At 40.5% G+C, this 20,743-nt stretch overlaps 1 protein-coding gene across 2 annotated transcripts in view; it reads left to right on the forward strand.

Annotated features, from left to right (window-relative positions):
• Positions 1-20,743, forward strand: part of AKAP11 (A-kinase anchoring protein 11) — a 64,561-nt gene that overhangs the window by 10,335 nt on the left and 33,483 nt on the right. For both annotated transcript variants that reach the window (XM_080659913.1, XM_080659912.1), the window contains exons 2-4: positions 7,855-7,964; positions 15,274-15,390; positions 19,748-19,795. In XM_080659913.1, coding sequence (XP_080516039.1) covers positions 7,905-7,964; positions 15,274-15,390; positions 19,748-19,795 — 225 coding nt within the window. In that variant the 5' untranslated portion in view covers positions 7,855-7,904. The remainder of the gene's footprint in view (positions 1-7,854; positions 7,965-15,273; positions 15,391-19,747; positions 19,796-20,743) is intronic.

Raw genomic sequence — 20,743 nt, forward strand, 5'->3', positions numbered from 1 at the left:
CCCATATCTCCGTTTTCTGTACACTTTATAGTTGTTTCTTTAATTGCTTTCATTTGTTTTATTTTATATTTTGTGATATTTCTTAAAATTTCCTTGGTGTTCCAGTGTTTTAAACAATGTGTGTTCTGCTTTTTTGCTGCTTCTAAGGGATTTTATATTATTTTTATATCCTGTGTCTTTCCTGGGCTCTGGCAGCTCACTTTTGACTTGTTTGCCTTATCTGTCTGTATGTTCTTGTTTCGGATCTGCTTTTTTAAAAAATGACTTAGGTTCACTTTCATTTCGTTGACTATAGAGAAACACAATTAGTATTTTCCTGTTTAGGACTCTTGTTTATTCACCCAGAATAGGTCACAGAGCAAAGAAAAGGCATTAAATGGAAAGTTTATTATTTTAACACACAAGTGTCCTCAGGAAAAATACTGTATTTTTGCTCCTCTTATGAAATCTGTCTAAAACTGCTGTTAACGTAAAAAAACCATTGAAACCTGTAAAGAATTTTTGTGAGTTTATTTGAGCCAAACTGTTGACATATGCCAGGAAGCAGAACCTCAACGAATTGAGATAATGCTCCCGAGAATGGGGAGTTACATTTGTATTTATACATTGCAATTAAAGGAGGGACATAGGTGGGTTACATGAAATGCATTGGTGATAGATGAAGGAGGTGGGATAAAGCAAAGTGGAGGAAACCCCTGGGATTGGATAAAAAGTAAAATGATGGACACATACTTAGGTGGGTGCAGGAACAATTAACATGATAATGAAGGAATTTGTGGCATCTGTCCTGGCGCCCACCACATTTGGTTGTGCCCCAGGGGATCCAGAAAAAGGAAAGTTACAAGTTACCCAGACATTTCAAGGTATGTTATCATAGATGCAAAAAGACAGATAGGGTCAGTTAAGGTAAAGGTTGACCTTGTCAGTGAAGATACCGGCCTAGGATGTAACTGCCCACCATACCTGCGTTTAGTTAAAGTTTAATTTCAGACCATCCTTTGTGGTTACTTTAGGTCTCTGAGTTTGCAAGACTGTCATGCAGGCCTCCCCTGAGCTTGTCAGGTCAGCATGTGGCCCCTTTCGTCCACACTGCATACACTCTGATTATATAAGATCATGAAGAAACTCTGCTCTGTTACTCTTTCCCTCCATGTGTCTTGGCATCATTTCCAAAAGTGATTGTTTTTTCTTTACCAGAGTGCAAGTCATTTAATCTCATGTTAGGTCCACCTTTATGGACCATTGCATAGATATTCTCTGATAGATTTTTTTCTTTGTGAGATGTTTTACTTACGTTTAAGATATACACGGTGAAGGAGTAAGTTTCATAATTGTGTTTTTTTTTTTCAATGAGTGAAGAAAAGTGTAGATGTGAAATTAAATTTAGTTTCTTTTTTATTAAAATAAATTCTGAGATATTATCCTGAAAATAAATAGTGTGAATTTTGGGTAGCATGGTTATATTTGTCTGGATTTTTTTTCTTTCTTTAGTGTATTCCTTCTTATATTTGTTTTATTTATTTTTTTAAATTTTCTTTATAGACCTGTATTTATTTTTGCTTTGAAAAGAGTGTTTTATCTAGGTTTGCTACTCAGGAATATTGTAGGTAGAATCAACTGGGGTAGCTAGAGATGTCAGATCTGGAATGTTGTCTGAGAGCACCACAGGCCTTCCCACAAGCTCACTGTAACTCCTTCTCTGCCTGAGTGTGGGCATGGCATGTCGCACCTTCAGGTGAGCAGCTCATGTAAATAATTGGTCAGTTTTTTTTCCTGGTGAAGCCTCCAGTGATTTAGCGTTTAATCTTTGCTCATATTGCCTCCTGTCAGCAGCTGCAAAGGTTGTTGCTTTTTCCCATCTCTTTTCTCAACTCCGCCCTTTTATAGGAGTCAGAGAATTTAAAGATTTTTTGTGCACCTCTCTTGTCTGCCCTTCCTCATTGTTTTTAAAAGTCTGCCATTACCATCTCAGGAATGCACGCCAATTTATTCAGTAATTCCCTTTTTTCTGGTATCTTGAGTGCTGCTTATTTTTCTCTATGATAAAGTGTGATGAACAGCTTTTCAAACCTTTATGCCTGGTTATTAGAGTTTGAAGATTTGGATTTGAGTCCTCACTCTACTGCTTGCTGTGTGGGCTTGGATGAATTGCTTAATTTCCACTTGCCTGTTTTTCTAATTATAAAATTGGAATGCTACTTAGCCAGTCCTAAGGATTAAATGAGATATTAACTTAATAATCTCAGCAAAGCACTTGGTGCTTTATAAACTTTAGTTAGAACCATAGATGCTCCAGAATCATCATTTCCTTTGCTGATTCCCAGAAGTAGAATTGTGTCATAGGGTAAGAATATTTTCAGGGTTTTGATATGCATTTCAAAATTGCCCTCCAGAAAGGTGGTGTCAGTTTCCTTGGGAGCTGAATTTGAGAGTTTTCTGAAACCCTTGTGTTGACCTCTATATTACATGTTTTATGTGAAGTTTGAGGCAAGTCCATTGGCCTAAGGGCTTCTGGCAGTTGAAGAGAACTCGGGGGGTGGGGGGGTGGGGGGACGGGAGTGAGTTGGCCTGGGACAAATAAAAGGATTATTTTCTTGTTATGGCCACATAAATCTTTATATTTACACCTTGTTTTGAGAATTTTGGTCCTCTTGTTCATTTTGCTCCATAAATATTTTAATTTTTATTTTACTATGTTTTATAGTTTCCAAAGTGCCTCCTATATATTATTTTCCATTTGATTCCCACAATAAACTTGCTGGGTAAGTGAGGTAATATATATATTGAGGAAACAGATCCAGAGATACTGCAATTTACCTAAAGGAAACAAAGCTAATGAGAAGTAGAACAGGAACACAAATGGTACTTTTCTGAATTCTGGTGTCTCTCTCTTTATCTTGTGCTTTTGGGACCTCTGTTTCCTTTCTTGCAGTCCTACTTCAGGTCAAGTCATTGATCAAATTTTATTGTTAGACCACTAGGGTTTATCTTAGTTCAGAATAGTATCTATACATATAAAGAGGTAATATGCTAATTTGTTCATGAAGGTGTCCATGTAACGACCAATTTGCATGTTGATGCACACACAGCAGGGGGTGAGCGGCAGGAGCCAAGTTCCCAGGGGTCTGAGGAGACTGCCTGACAGGAGCCTGGACTGCAAAGAAGGAAAAGGAAGCAGCAACGGGGTACTCTTCCAGTTCCCCTGCACGGACACCCTACCCCAGCCCCCGCACCCTTGGGGGGATGGGCGAACACCCTACCCCAGCCCCTGCACCCTCGGGGGAATGGGGAGGCTGACCAGATGGGGAGAAGACCCAGCCTTGGGAGTAGCTGCAGCCCGCACCTCCGACTCTCTATCTCTTCCCCCGCCATCCCAGCCAGGGGCACCCACAACAATAGCACACTGGTGACCACCCGTCAGTGCCCCCAGGGCCCGCCACTGCCCAGCCCTTTCCTCTGGGGCCAGGCATGCCTCTCCTCCCGACAATTCCAGACCTCGGTGGAGGCAGGCCTGAGCGGCCCCCCAGGGTCAGACCCCCGCTCCCCCACAGCAGCAGCGCCCCCTCTGCAGAGGAAGCACACTGAACCTCGCTGGGGGCGTGGCTAAACTTGCCCTCCTAGCCTGCCTGGCTCTGCCCTGGCCCGGTCCCCACCCCGCACCAGGAGATTGGAGCCCCACCCTGAGCAAGTAGAGCTGCGAAACAGCCACATACAATTTAAAGAATGGTGCCAAGCGGGAAGGTTTGACAGTTACTTCCCCTTCGGCCTCACCGCTCCCCTAGTGCCCCCTTAGCCCCCCTAATCCCCCCCCCCCCGCCAGTGCCTCCAGGGACGACCACCGCTGCAGGGCTGCTGGCCAGAGCCCGCCCCTCTGAGGCCTGCAGAACCCTCTGCAAAGCTTTGATAGCTACAGTCCCGGGAAACAATCATGCCCTCCTCCCCTAAACAGCACCTGCTACCTGTGAGGGTACCCATGGGCTTAAAAATAACAATCCCTTCCGGTTTAGACTTACTTGATGAAACATTTCTATGTTTATTAGCTCAGAACCTCCTCATGACAACCCAGTGAGGTAGGCAGAGACGAGATTACAATTCCCATGGTATATGTGTATGTATTCAGAAATGAAGCTCAGAGAGGAAAAGTGTCAAGCCCAGTGGTTCCCAAGGTGCAGCACACGCCCCACAGTGGGGTGCAATTTGATTTTAAGTGGGGGCAGTTTGAGAATGAGTTAACAGTGAATTTTTTGCATTTCTTATGGTTCTAGGGGGCTTCATCTACAGCGTATCCTACATAATAAAAGGATAATATGCAAATGACCGAATGGTGGAATGACCAGTCACTATGATGTGTGCTGACCACCAGGGGGCAGACACTCAATGCAGGAGTTGCCCCCTGGTGGTCAGTGCACTCCCTCAGGGGAAATGCCGCTCAGCTAGAAGCCGGGCTCACGGTTGGTGAGCACAGCGGCAGTGGTGGGAGCGTCTCCCGCCTCCGTGGCAATGCTAAGGATGTCCGACTGATGGCTTAGGCTCACTAAACTGTCAGTTGGACATCCCCCCAGGGCTCCCGGACTGCGAGAGGGCACAGGCCAGGCTGAGGGACACCCCCCCCCCCAAGTGCACGAATTTCGTGCACCGGGCCTCTAGTGTAGTCATAATTTTTTGTCTGAAAATTAGAATCTAGTAATCTCTAAAGGAAGGTGTATGTGTGGGTGCACACACACACACACACTTCAGCTTTATTTCTAGTACAAGAATATAAAATTAGAACTAAAATTTAGGGTTTTTTGCAGTTCTGATGGGACTAGGTTGAAGATTGGTTTTCCATATAAGTCTCTTTATAATAAAATTTATATTAATAATTGAATGTCTTTAAAATTTCTACGAGGTTATTCTTTATTTTTCAGTCCTCATGTCAGGATATGGTCATTTATTTTTTTTAGAGAGCAGGAGGGAGATAGACAGAAACATCCCCAACTGGGGATCGAACCTAAAACCTAGGTGTGTGCCCTGACTGGGAATTGAACCCAAAACCTTTTGGTGTATGGAATATATGCCAACTAACTGAGCCACCTGGCCAGGGCAATTAGGTAATTTTTATAAGACAAGTTTGATTGAAACTAATTAACCATTTCTTAAATCTTTATTGACTCAAATTTTTTAGTTGTTTAGTGATTTAGAATTCAATTCCCATTACCACCCTTTACTATAATAAAACATTTTCCTGGCTGTTCTCCCCTGTATCTAGAGCATCTAATGCAAGTAAATGTTGAATGAATGACCAAGTTACTGTGGTCAGATGTTGATATTGAGTGATTAATGCTGAGTTGATTTAAGCTCTCAAAGATATTTTATTAAAGCACTAGAGGCCCGGTGCATGAAATTCGTGCACGGGGGCAGGGGGTGTCCCTCAGCCCAGCCTGCACCCTCTCCAGTCTGGGACCCTTGAGGGATGTCCGACTGCCCGTTTAGGCCCGATCCTAAACGGGCAGTCGGACATCCCTCTCACAATCCAGGACTGCTGGCTCCCAACTGCTTGCCTTCCTGATTGCCCCTAACTGCTTCTGCCTGCCAGTCTGATCACCCCCTAACCACTCTCCTGCCAGCCTGATTGATGCCAACTGCTCCCCTGCTAGCCTGTTTGCCCCTAACTGCCTTCCCCTGCAGGCCTGGTCACTCCAACTGCCCTCCCCTGCAGGCCTGGTACCCCCCAACTGCTCTCCCCTGCAGTCCTGGGTCCCCCCAAGCTGCCCTTCCCTGCAGACCCAGTCACCACCAACTTCCCTCCTCTGCCAGCCGGGTCACCCCTAACTGCCCTCCCCTGCAGGCTTGATCGCCCCCAACTACCCTCTTTGCAGGCCTGGTCCCTCCCAACTGCCCTCCCCTGCTGGCCTGATCGCCCACAACTGCCCTCCCTTGCAGGCCTGGTTCCTCCCAACTGCCCTCCCCTGCTGGCCATCTTGTGGTGGCCATCTTGTGTCCACATGGGGGCAGGATTTTTGACCACATGGGGGCAGCCATCTTGTGTGTTGGAGTGATGGTCAATCTGCATATTACTCTTTTATTAGATAGGATAGAGGCCTGGTGCATGGGTGGGGGCCAGCTGGTTTGCCCTGAAGGGTGTCCCGGATCAGGGTGGGGGTTCCCTTGGGATGTGGGGCGGCCTGGGTGAGGGGCCTGTGGTGGTTTGCAGGCCGGCCAAGCCCCCCGGAAACCCAAGCAGAGGCCCTGGTATCTGGGATTTATTTATCTTCTACAATTGAAACTTTGTAGCCTGGAGTGGAGCCAAGCCTTCTGCTCTGCAGCCATTTCTGTTGGGATTTATGTATCTTCTATAATTGGAACTTTGTAGCCTTAAGCGGAGGCCAAAGCAGGCCAGGGCTGCAGAAGCTTGGCTTCCTCCATCGCCACGGGCAACCCTAGCCTCCTGCTCTCTCCAGCTCCGTGGCTGCTGCCATTTCTGTTGGGCTTTATTTATCTTCTATAATTGAAACTTTGTGGCATTGAGTGTTAGTCCTGGGCCGGCAAGGGCAGGCAAAAAGCTTGGCTTCCTCCATTGCCAGGGAAACCCAAGTCTCCCTCCTGCTCTCCGTGGCTGCAGCCATCTTGGTTGGGTTTATTTGCATATTCCCTCCTGATTGGCTGGTGGGCCTGGCTGGTGGGCGTGGCTTGTGGGTGTAACGGAGTGATGGTTAATTTGCATATTACTCTTTTATTAGATAGGATTGATCAAAAAGTTAAGACTTAATTTTAGAGTATTTCCCAAGGGCTTTGTGTCTCTGTGCACACATGTGCACGGATGTGTTTTAAGTACTATTCATTATTGAATTTGGATGTTTTCTGAACTCTAGTATGCTGTTGAGATCCTATCTAATAAAGAGGGAATATGCTAATTGACACGCCATCACAAAGATGGCGGCGCCTACAGCCAATAAGGAGGGAATATGCTAATTGACTGCCCTGCCCTCAAAGATGGCAGCGCCCATTCCCCTCAGCCCCGCTGGGGCACCTGCCTCCTGAGTCTCCCAGTGCCCTCAGCCCCCCAGCCGCCCACGGCTGGCCCAAGGCACAGGTAAGCCTCGGATGGTGGCTGCCCAGCTGTCCAGGGCTGCCCAAGGCTCAGGTAACCAGGGCCGGCCAAGGCTTGCGCTACTGGAAGTGGCAGCAGCAGAGGTGTGATAAGGGCGTCGCCTTCCCCTGATTGCCGGGTCGCAGCAGGCCGGGCTGAAGGACACCCCCTGCAGTGCATGAATTTTCATGCACTGGGTCTCCAGTTACTACATAAAGAATTTGTTTTTGTTTATTTGATTTTAATTTGATATGTACAGATTTCACAGTTTTATTTGTATATTATCAAACCTATCTGCTCAAGAAGTAAGAATGTCTAGAGCATTCACAGTTGCTATGAGGATAGAGTGCCTTCTATAAATTATTTTCCATTTGATTCCTATGACTTTTAGGAGACAAGAAAAGAAGGCTGTAATCTTTTTGTGATATTCTCTATTTTAGATTTTAAAAGGTTTTTCAAATACTTATTGAGCTTTCAAGTATTTTCTTATATTTTCAAGTATTTGCACTAAAAAGGGCAGTGAGATTGAATGATAAGTAAACTACTTTATAATAACCTTGAACATAAAAGTAAAATTTTTGTAATAATGTGGTATCTTACTAAGGTACTGATATTAACATATCTTTCAACTATTGTTGGAATTGCTAAGAAAAAATTTTATGGCTCAGAATTTTTGTTTATGTTTTTACTAAAAAAATAACTATTTTAGAAGTTATTTTAGGACAAAATGCTTGCCTGAGTCACTAAAGTTAATAAATTGTTTTCTTTTAATATGTGTTCTTTAGGTGTCTTATGGATTAACTCTTCATTCATCACATATAGCAGCAATATAGTTATGGCGACCTTCCAGACTTTCAGAAAGAGTCACATGAAGACTAGAGCATCTGTCAGAAAAGTAAGTTCTCTATATTACATTACTTTTAGTGATAGTTTAGTAAAAATGTTGATTTATTTTGTTAAGCAGCTATGATATTCTTGTTTTTAAATTACTCTCATTGAAATTAGTAACATTAAATTACTGCAAAGATTGTACTATATGACAGTAGTGATAGGAAATCATGAAGATAATGAACTTTATTTTCTAAAGATCACAGTGCCTCCCCATTTCTTCTCAGCAGATAGTTTTCTATCATCTTTTTAGCAATATAAGTACCAGTTGTAAATTTTCTTATAGATCTTTAGCTCTGCCCCATCTATCCTTCCGTCCGTCTGTCCGTCCGTCCATCCATCCATCCATCCATCCTTCTTTCCCTTGGGCTAGAAGGACTGAAGGCATGTGGCATTTTGGTGGCTAATTTGCCCTGTGGCGCCACTTTTCTGCCCTTGCCTCTTTCTCATTTCGTGGAACCTGTACCACCAAGGGGCGTACTTCTTATGTACACTTTGCCAGAGGTATTGCTGTCCAGATGTGCTGGAGGGCTTCCACCTTCCTGCCTGTAAGGACATGGAGGATGCAGCAGCCACTTTCTTCTCTCATTGGTGCTTTCTCCCCATTCTTTCATTCATTCATTCATTCTGGAAATATAAATTTCAATGTTTTTTATAGGTCAGGTTCTACACTAGGTATTAGATAATCAGTAATGAGCAGATTTCTACTTTCTGTAAACTGTAGTGTATTATACTGTTCATATTAGCAACAGGACTCATAGCTTTAAGTGAATGATTAAATTATACAGATTGCTTTATATTAATAATTAGAACTAAGAAATATACATACAAAATATAGTAATGAGCTAGTGACCTTGTTTTTTAAGCATAATACTACATACCTGTTTGACTCAAATTTACTAATATGAGGAATTAGGCCACAGCTGAAATTTCATACTATTATTTTAATATCTTTTGTTATTCAGCACATTATCCACATTAGGCACAAAATAAAGATTTGGTTTGAATTCATTTGAATATTTGGAAACTCTTTTAGATAAAAGTATGTGAATTCAAATGTTATATACTGTTTATATGTATGTGTATTATGCATACACTTGTATCATTTTTGACGTCTTTCTTTGATAATGCTGAATGACAAAACTGCCCTATTGGCTAGTATGGAAATTGAAAGATGTACTTGAATTCTCTAGATTTCATTTTACTTTTCATTGAAAATAGAGACACATTAAATATTTGTTAGGAATCAAGTATTATGAAGATCAGAAAGAGCTATACTTTCTACTCTATTATTTTTTTAAACATGTTATTATGAAAAATCTCAAGCATATTGAGGAGTTAAAAGCATAGTATACCAACACATAAATCTGTATACCAAATACCAATACTAAACAGTTGTTAATATTTTGTCTTATTTGGTATGTATATGTGTTTGTGTGTTTATTTTTTGGCAGAACTATTTGAAAGTTTAAGTCTTAATGTCTCTTCACCCCTGAACACTTGAGCATGCTACTCCCAGGAATAACAGCATCTTCCCACATAACAATAATACATGATCACATCTAAGAAAATTAAACATAATTCCCTTATATCTAATACGAGCCATACTCAGATTTCCTTTATTACCCTTAAAATATCTTCTATAATCTCTCCCTTAACTTCCATTTTGGATTCAGTGTAAAACTCCTAGGCCTTAAGTTGCATTTGATGGTTATGTCTTATCGACTTCCTTTTGGTCTGAAAGTTTCTCCTCTTTTTATTTAAATAATTTTTTAAAAAGTAAATATAACCTCAAGATTTTATTGTCTTCAGAATAAAACAAAAGCTGAAACTTAGAACTGGATCAAGAAGTCTTTTCTCTTCTTTCCTTCTCCCAATTCAAAATGCCTGCGTGTCTTAAGGTTAGCATTCTCTTAGATCTACAATTGGACTCAATGCATTCAAGCCTCAGCAATTTGTAATTTGAGCCTTTTTCTGGAAAGTTGGCTTAGTCTGCCCACCATAGCCACTCTGCTTCCTGTCATAATGCTGCTTTCCCTGGGCATGCAGAGAATCCTTGTCCTTCTTTTTCTGTCTCCATGTGGAGTCTTTGTACCATGGGATCTTATACTTCGGGTACTGTGTCACTTTGTGGGACTGGTGCTTGCCACACTTCTCATAGAAAGTCCAGTGGGTTTTAGGAATGTTCACCATGTCTATGAGAGTGCTATCCACATGGAAAAAGTCTCTGTCTCAAATCTCTCTCTCTCTCTCAATATATTCAAGACTGACTTGAACAGACTAGGTCAATTTTTTGTACAATATTTCATATTCTGGATTTGTTTAGTTGTTTTCGCACAGCAATATTTAACTTATTTCTCTTCTATATTTCATACAGACTAGAATTTAGGTGTAAAGGATTAATTAGATTCTGGTTAAACATTTTTGGCAAGAATACATGATAGGGTGATTTGAGGACAGAATTTCAAGTTTTTCTATGATCAGCGATGCAAAAATTGATCAGTTGAGTAAGGTAGTAACTCTGTATACCTAGTATTTAAGCATAATACTACATACCTGTTTGACTCGAATTTAAGAGCTGTCCATTTTCTATTTTTTAGTTAGCAGATAATCTATAGGCTGATACTTGGTTGTGTGTAAATATCTTGTGTTTTTTTTTCCCCCCAACAAACTTTCATCTAATATTTTTGGCATTTCTTAATGACCCTTTCCTGAACTTGTTATTTCCTAGAAGTTGCAAAATGGTAATTTTTCTCTATTTTCCTTTTTTTTTAAAACATTTATTAGCTAACATTTTTTTTCTTAAAGAAAAGCTTTCTGTCATTTACCTTTGATGAACTATGATATCTCCTATAAAGGGAGGATAAATGCCCTTTAATTACCAATTTTCAGATTAATGTTTTAGTGGAATAGTCACTTCCGGTGGTGGTAAGTGAGTTTATTCCCCTCACTCATTCATTTGTTTATTTGTATTGCTCTGGACTCATAGATTTTTAAAATAATCTACATTTTTCAATCTTCTATTTATTTATAGTCACTTATTCATTCACTCATTTATTTGTTTCAAGTTGCTTAAACTATTCTAAACTTGGCCTCTGGGAGCCCCTGCAAGCTGGTCCCTATGTCCTTTTGTCTCAGGCTCATAATTCTTTGATTGCTTCCTTGTTACTACTACAACAGAATGACCCCAGTTTCACCTTCCACTTTCCCTTCCTCAGACCTGGAATTGGCTATTCCTCTAAAGAGCTCTGAATAATAATCAGAAACTAAAATCTGTGAACTAGGAGTAGGAATGCTTATTGCTTCTTCAAGTGTCATTAGTTTATATTGATAGTTCATGTTCAGATTTCACATTTTAATTTTTTTAATTCATGTTAGTATCTTAGCCCGAAAACCTTCACTCATTAATGAAAACAGAATCATTTAAAATATTGAATATTTTCAAGCCCACAGAAAAGTGGGGGAAGAAAAATACGGTGAGCCCCACATGTATTTTTCACTTACATTTACCCTGTTAATGTTTTACCATAATCATTCTGTCTGTGTTTGTACACACGCACACATACATATGCACTTCTTTTTTTTTAATCCTCACCCAAGAATATTTTTCCATTGATTTTTCAGCAGAGTGGAAGAGAGAGGGAAAGACAGAGAGAAACACATCAATTGGTTGCCTCCTGCATGAGCCCCAATCAGGGCCTGGGCTGGGAGGAGCTTGCAACCAAGGTATGTGCCCTTGACCAGAATCAAACCTAGGACCCTTTGGTCCGCAGGCCAACACTCTATCCACTGAGCCAAACCGGCTAGGGCCATATGCACTTCCTTTTTGTTCATACATGCAGACCCAGGGAAAAGCCTGGAGACTAAAAAATATAACTCTGTAAGCAGAGGGCAGGGGAAGACCGAAGAAAAGTAGGTTGCTCCAGTCCAGCAATTAACAGAGTTTATTAAAAGAAACATAGGCTCATCTTGTGCTGTGGCAAGAGGAAGTAGATAATCTCCGTGATGCTTGGCAGGCATTAAAGAATTATTTAGAGCAGGGCAGGATGGATGAGGGACTGGACTGGTCCCAGGTAAGGGAAAATGCCTTTCATGCTTGTCCGGGTAGGCAGTGGTCTGTTCCAGGAACCAGCACAGCATGGAAATTGGGGAGTCAGCTATCTCTGAGGGGATTTATGGGAAGCAATCTCTCTTCTGGATTTACAGGAACAATCTCTGTTCTAGCCAGGTTCTAATATAATACAACTCAAGGGTCCAGTAGTGGTCATGCCAGGAAACAGTCTCTCCTCCATACCTTCTGAAACCATATGAGAGTAAGCTGCAGATATTATTTTACTTCTCTTCTGAATATGTCAGCATACATCTCAACATCAGCATCATTACCACCCTTCAAAAGTCATTAATTCAATAACATCACATAATATGCAATCTATTCACAAATTTCCCTAATTATTTCAAAATATCTTTGTTACTTTTCCCTTGCCTGTCTTTAAGGATCCAATCAAGGTTCACATTGTATGTTTGTGTATTGTGTCTTTGTGGTCTCTCCCAATCTAGTCCATTTCAATGGTCTAGATTCTTTTCTCATGACAGCACGTCTTTGGAAGTCTGGACCAGCTGTCTTGTAGAACATCTCTATATTTGGAGTTCATCTGTTTTGCCCTGTGATTAGGTTTAGCAGGAAACTCCCAAAAGTGATGTAGTCTTTCCACTCTGATGCCAGCTTGACCAGGTGGTTAAGGTTATAATAATCTCCAATACAAAGACACACAATACCGTTGTAATTAATAAGTAATCTGTAGTGTGATTTGATGAGACAGTGTGAGTATCCTGTTCCCCAGTAGATCAGGATACACTGATGTTCCTTTCCTAAATCAGTAATTACAGGGGGAGTTACAAATCAGATTTTCTAATTTTGTCATTCTGTCCGTATTTGTTAGCATTTTTTTTTGTTTGTTAATCCTCACCCGAGGACATTGCCTTTGATTTTTTAAGAGAGAGTTGAAGGGAGAGGGAGAGACACAGAGAGAGAAACATCAATGTGAGAGAGACACATCGATTGGCCTCCTCCCGCACATGCCCCGAGGAAGGCTGGATCAAGCCTACAACTGAGGTACATGCCCTTAGAACTGGGACCCTTCAGTCTGAGGGCCAACACTCTATCCACTGAGCCATACTAGCTAGGGCAGTCAGCATCTATACTAAAAAGCACAAGGTGCTAATTGGACCGGACGTCCTTCCAGATGACCTTCTGGACGAAGCAGGGGCTTTGAGGGAAGCCGGTGCTGGCAGCTGGGAGAAGGAAGGCCTATTCTTGCACAAATTCCATGCATTGGGCTTCTAATTCTTATATAAAGAAGGACTCTTCCCCTACTCTACCCTATTACCTATCTCCTTTATAGGTTTTTTTAAAAAAATTAGTTTTTATAGTCTGTTACCATTTTTATTCTTTTAATACCCAAATTGTCCCAAATTAGGCCAGTGGGAATTACTTCAAGTTGGCTTTCATGTCTTTTGAAATGACCTAGTTAGTCTCTGGGCACTTCTTTGCATTCTGTCAATAAGAAGTTTCAGCCACACTTCATATTTTTTCTATTTCTGACCTAGAATTAACCATTTTTCCAAGGAGCTCTAGTTCTTTTTATTGGTACATGGTATTTAGAAACCAAAATCTAGGTACTGGAAGTGCTCGTTGTTACTGAGGGTCATTGCTTCTATGATTTTTCAGTGGAAAAATGTAGTACATATACTTAAAGAGTCTTGAGTTCATATTGATAGTTCACATTCAAATTTAACTACATTATTTCTTTTCTTTTTTTTTTTTTAATTGTTTCACTGGTGGTCCGTGAGGTCTGAAACGTTGGCGACCGCTGGTTTAAAGTATTATATATGTCTCCTTTTTCCCCCATCGACCCCTCCGTGGCCACTACCACCCCCCACCCCAGGACAAGCCCCCACCTCCCCAGGGTTCGTGTCCATTGTTTATGCTAATATGCATGCATACAAGTCCTTTGGTTGATCTCTCCCCCCGCCCTCGCCCTCCCACCCCTGCCTTCCCTCTGAGGTTTGACGGTCTGTTCTGTGTTTCTCTGTCTCTGGATCTATTTTTGTTCATCAGTTTATGTTGTTCATTATATTCCCCAAATGAGTGAGATCATGTGATATTTATCTTCCTGACTAGCTTATTTTGCTTAGCATTTCATATTTGTATTTCTTCTCTTAGACTAAAGATTTTCACTAATTTTCAGTTTATTAAAATTAGCACACATTTATTGAGTTCATATACAGGGTGCGGCAAAAGTAGGTTTATAGTTCATATGGAAAATAATACAATAATAAATAATAATACAAGAATAAATCTGAGTTTAGTGTACTCACAACTGTAAACCTATTTTTGCCTCATCCTTGGTACGTGTGGTATTGAAATGTAGGGAAACACATTGAGTTAAATACAATTTTACAGTCTCTTGCCTCAGTAATTTGGTTTAATAGGTAGGTAAGACAAATATATCGTGAAAATAGAAATTATAATATATTGTGATATAGATTAAATGATCTTAATGTATAATTAAGATCATTAATGTAGGAACTTTGAGATTTATTATGACCAAGGGATGGGAACTTCTTCACATGTCTTGGAAGATTGAGGAATAGGATATTTCTGATAGAAAAGCAGATCAACAGATTAGCAGGAGAGTAAGTTAGAAGGAAATTAATAATCTATTTATGTCTAATTATAATAGTTATTATTTTCTTTATGTAACTTTTTCCTTCTTTTAGTACTTAGTACTTGTGACATCCTCTCCTGCCAAATCTGCAATTCCTTTCCTCACATTCATCATATAGCTGCCTTAAGGTCCCTGAAAACCTTATTTGTGGTTATTAAGTCTTTTTCCCCCCATAACCAACTTTGTTATGAGAGTAATCACTATTGTTAGCATCCCTTATTGTAGCTTCCACAGTGTCTCACTCCTTATAAATTATTGCTTCTGTTCTGCCAATGACTTAGATATCAAGTATGCAGTCTGTTAGGTTTTAGTGTAGGGGAAGATTAAGTGAACCTGGTGTAAGGGCCCCGTGTCTTTTCAGTAGGTTGAATGCCTGGGTTATGATGTGTGTGTTTTGAGCATGTGGAACTCTATTTAAGTGTTTTATTCTTTTTTTCTCTTAGCTGAATTGAGTTCTGTATCAAAAGGTATATAATATGCCAAATGAATATTAATTGAGTTAGTTACTCTCCACTTAAAACTAGAATATCTCTTGGATCTTTGATCTTGTCTTAGAATCAATCTTGTCTTAATATCTTCTGTTTTCAGAGCTTCAGTGAAGATGTGTTCCAGTCTGTAAAGTCTTTATTACAGAGTGAGAAGGAACTGTGTAATATATCAGCAAAGGACTGTTTAAAGCAAGATGAACATACCAGTTTGACTGAGGTTTGACATATTATTCTCTATACCCTTTCCTAATAAAGCAAAATGTATGTTCATGCATTTCTGTAGAATTGCATTTCTACTTTTAAAATGCCTAAAATGTTTACATGTTAATACATGTATGAGAAGTACCTGTTTTAAATACCCACTAATATAATAGTCATTTAATTCAGTGCACAGGCATTATTGCCCACTCATCGGACAGTGCCATATCAGATGATTCCTACTCGATTCAGTAATTGGTACTTTAATAATGAAACTTTCTACTGTGAAACATGAAATATATCCTTATTTTTTTGTAATAGTTTTTTTGGTTATTGTTAGTTTTCTTGGTTGTTTAAATTCAGTACCTTGAGTCAAAATGAAAAAGTAGTGCTAAATTTATTTTGCAATTAAGATATTTACTACTTGAAGATAAGATATATCATTTGCTCACCTGTTTCACTGCTACATTAGTGTTTCCTATCTTTGTTTGAATTTATCCTATCTAATAAAAGAGTAATATGCAGATTGACCATCACTCCAACACACAAGATGGCTGCCCCCATGTGGACACAAGATGGCCACCACAAGATGGCCGGCAGGGGAGGGCAGTTGGGAGGGATCAAGCCTGCAGGGGAGGGCAGTTGTGGGCGATCAGGCCAGCAGGGGAGGGCAGTTGGGAGGGACCAGGCCTGAAAGGGAGGGCAGTTGGGGGCGATCAAGCCTGCAGGGGAGGGCACTTAGGGGTGACTAAGCTGGCAGAGGAGGGAAGTTGGGGGTGACTGGGTCTGCAGCGAAGGGCCTGGGGGGGGACCCAGGCCTGCAGGGGAGAGCATTTTGGGGGGACCAGGCCTGCAGGGGAGGGCAGTTAGGGGTGACCAGGCCTGCAGGGGAGGGCAGTTAGGGGCAATCAGGCTGGCAGGGGAGTGGTTAGGGGGTGATCAGGCTGGCAGGTAGAAGCAGTTAGGGGCAATCAGGAAGGCAGGCAGGTGAGCAGTTGGGAGCCAGCAGTCCTGGATTGTGAGAGGGATGTCCGGCTGCCCAACTGCCTACCGGGATCGGCCTAAACGGGCAGCCGGACATCCCTCGAGGGGTCCCAGATTGGACAGTATGCAGGCTGGGCTGAGGGACATCCCCCCATGCACGAATTTCGTGCACTGGGCCTCTAGTTACTAATAAAAAGGAATAACAGCCCTAGCCGGTTTGGCTCAGTGGATAGACCGTCGGCCTGCAGACTGAAGTCCGGGTTTGATTCCAGCCAAGGGCATATGCCTAGGTTGCGGGCTCGATCCCCTTTAGGGGGCGTGCAAGAGGCAGCCAATCAGTGATTCCCTCTCATCATTGATGTTTCTATCTCTCTCTCCCTTTCCCTTCCTCTCTGAAATCAATAGAAATATATTACAAAAACAAAAAGCTTAAAAAAAAGAAATAACGTTTTATTCTTCAATGTAATCATAGTCCATTAACACATTTATGATATCAAATAAAAGAGGATATGAGCTCATTGAATCTGAAAAATAAGATATTAGGTTGTTAATACAAATTTTTTTTGAAATTAGTATTCTAATAACATCTTGATTATTATGTTTGGGAATGATTTTCTTTCCCGTTTCTTGAGAAACTATATTGAAGTAGTTCCATAGGATGATGAGCACACCTTTCAGGCCTGTAGTGTTCTCTGACCAGAGCCTCTTCTTTTTGTATCAGCTCAATTTCTATGGCTCTTGACTATTACCTTAATTTCCCTTTTTACTTTATTTTCATAAAGCTGAGCCACTCTTAATCTCCATGGCTGTTGCCATGTGTGACAAGTCTCCTGTGTCCTTCTGCCCTCAAACTATTTTCCAGCCTGTATATCTCCAGCTGCTTATGTAGTGCCTTTCCAAGCCCACATTCCTTGGCAAGGTCTTCTTTGATCAATGGGATATGCAAGACTCAAGTGACATCTTTAAAACCCCAAGTCAGTTTATTTTCTCTTTTGTATTCAGTAAAAGGAAATTTGAAAGAATAGAAGGAATTTCTTTCTCACTTTAGAGTGTACATATCCCAAAGTATCTTTCGAAGAAAGGAAGGGAATTTAATTGAATGTCTCTTTGTTACTGGGTGCCTGTAATATACTAGGCACTTTCCTCTACATTATCTAATTAACCCTCACAACTGTGGAGGAGAAGTTGTTTTGCCTTAAGTTTTATAGATGCGGAGACAAGCTACTAGAGGTTAACAACCTACCTAGACCTGTAGAAATTAACTGTAACAATTCTATGAAGTAATAACCCTAATAAGTCAGAATAAACATCCTGAGCTAATTTTTGATTTGCTTCTGAATCGTCAGAAAGAGATCAAAAGTATCCCATGTTGCTTTATATTTTAACTGTGATATTTTCCCTTAATTCCAATATTATCCATATTGCTATTATTTATTTCATACTTTTAGTCACAGTGCTTGCTTAGCAGACAGTTTACTATTCTATCTTCAAATGGAAAATATTTCTTCCAATAATGTCAAAGACAAAGGGAATATAAACTTTTATTATTTTTAATTCTCACCCAAGGATATTTTTCCGTTTGTTTTCAGAGCGTGGAAGAGAGAGGGAAAGACAGAGAGAAACACCGATGTGAGAGAAACATCTCAATAGGTTGCCTCTTGCATGAGCCCCGACCAAGGCCAGGGCTGGGGAGTAGCCTGCAACAGAGATACATACCCATGACTGGAATTGAACCTGAAACCCTTCGGTCTGCAGGCTGATGCTCTATCCACTAAGCCAGTGGTCGGCAAACTGCGGCTCGCGAGCCACATGCGGTTCGCAAGCCGCGGTTTGCTACTTTGTTGACTAATGAGTGTGCTGACCACTGGGATAGGGGCTTAATCACAAGGAACAACAACAGCCTGTAATTATTGGAATCGAGAGTCTAGGTCAGTGGTCGGCACACTCATTAGTCAACAGAGTGGCAAACCGTGGCTCGCGAGCCACATGTGGCTCATGAGCCGCACTTTACCGACCACTGCACTAAGCCAAACTGGCTAGGGCTGAGAATATAAACTTTTAAAATAATACTTTTTTTCAGATTATAAAGGCAGTACATATTTCCTTATAGACAGCATGAAAGAAGAAAATGACTATCATTAATCTTATGAATGAGGGGAAAAAACCCACAGTGATAAAAGTAGAAAAAAACTGGCTGGTGTGGCTCAGTGGTTGAGTGTTGGCCTATGAACCAGGAGGTCATAGGTTCAATTCCTGGTCAGGGCACATGCCCGGGTTGTGGGCTTGATCTCCATTGTGGAGCTTGCAAGAGGCAGCCAATCAATGATTCTCTCTCATCATTGATGTTTCTGTCCCTCTCCCTCTCCCTTCCTCTCTGAAATCAATAAAAAAAGAAAAAAAATATGATCACTTATAATTTCATTGTCTTGAGTTAATCACTATTGTAGTTTGATGTATTGCTTTCCGGTGTTATTCCCATGCATATGTTTTAAAAAATATTGTTGAAATTGTAGGCATACTCTTTATCATTTTTGTGTAACTTGTCTTTTTTATTTAATGTGACATGTCCTCATATCATTTCATATTCTTTAGAAATTTAATTTATATAAATTTCTACAGAGAAATCTCTATATAAGGGCATTGATGGAAATAAGTGATGATAACACAGGGAGTCAATAAGGAGGTAACCTTGAGGGCCTCCTCTCTGAGGAGGTAACATTTAAGTTGGATCTTAAAGAATGAGGTAGAACTAGGCATGAGAACATCCAAGGAACAGAGATCCAGGTTGAGGGGGCGCTACTGTGAAGTCCTTAGGCAAGTACATACTGGGCATATTCTAGGCCCAGAAAGGGAGCCTATGTGTATAAATGAAAGTGAGGGAAGATTGAAGCCAGCTAACCCAGAGCCTTGGGGCCTGTTAGGACTGCACTGGGAAGCATGGAAGGCTTTTGAAAGGCAGGTGACATGTTAATTACTGGGATCAGGTGGAAGAGAATTGTAGTAGCGCAGATGAGAAGTGGTGGTAGCCGGAATGGAGAGAAGTAGATGTATGTGAGATATGTTTTGGGAGTAGAATTGATTGAACTTGCTAATGAAGTTGAAGAACTGCACTATGAAGCCAGATCTTTGGTGGAAAGCCTCATCATCATCTTTGAAAAAAAATTAATCATTCTGTCCAAGATAGTCAGCATTTTTATTTATTTACTTTGAGGTCTAATTGACATAAAACATCATATTAGTTTCAGTTGTACAACATAATGATTTGATATTTTTATATGTCAGTATTTTAATTCTTTGTGTGTTTTTTTCTGTTTCTCAGCTGTCAGTAATCTAATTGAGATAAAATGTTAAAATTTGAACTAATAGAGCTTTATTTATTTATTTTTATCCAGGTCATATTTCTAGGTTTTAATGAAGAAATAGATGCTGCTCATATACAGGTATGGATGATTTATTAAACTGGGAAGGATCAGGAGAGATTATTTGGAAAAAATTTTGAGACATGTAAAATTTGCCTTATTAACCAAAAACTTACACACTAAACTTTGCTGTTATCATTCCTGTTTAAAGTTAAGAGATGACATTTTGAGATCAGCTTTGGACATTTTCACTGAGTATTCTTGGTATGGAAAGCAGTTTTAGGTTAGGAAACCACAAAAGTCAATTACGTTAAGAAAGCTGAAACCGTAGGCTTAACTTTTTCTCCTGAGGTAGAATGTAAACCTTGTTTTTTAATTTGGATGGTTTTTATAATCTGACCTCAACAGTCAGATTCTTATGTTTTCAAATGAGATAGAATGAAATTTAAATGGTAAAATAAATGAGATAGAATTAAATTTAAAAGGTAAAATTTATAAAAAGTAATATTAGCCAACGCACAACTTTTAGCCTGTTTGATTTACACAGGAATTTCCAGAGGGACTGACAGTTGAGATTAGGATCAGCAAAAGGAAAGCTTCACAGTTACATAAAGAGTGGTTGAAGCTCCAGTAGGAGTGGTAGGCATACTGTGTTTTACCTCATGCAGTATCTTAAGGTTTGTGATTGCCATATGTTTCCTTTTGTGGCAGTAAAGGTCTCCCAATAGAAGAAGTAGTAACACTATTCGATTCTTTGTGAACAATGCATAGAAGGTGATAATGAAAACTCTTGTGTGTCTTGATTATACCCTTACCTGAAGGAAAAAGTTTAGGCAGAAGGTGCAAGAGAGGACATACTCCTGAGAATATGAGGCTGAAAGCAGAAGTGTTCCAAAGTATTTATCTCCTGTTCTACTTCCTCTTTAACAGTTACTGATAAAACCATAATTAGAAAGTAAAGTACTCTGAGAGGTCAAGGATGTTAAAATACCTTAACTGGGTAAAATCCTATCTAATAAAGAGGGAATA

Source organism: Plecotus auritus (assembly GCF_963455305.1).
Source record: "Plecotus auritus genome assembly, chromosome: 3".
Lineage (NCBI taxonomy): Eukaryota > Metazoa > Chordata > Mammalia > Chiroptera > Vespertilionidae > Plecotus > Plecotus auritus.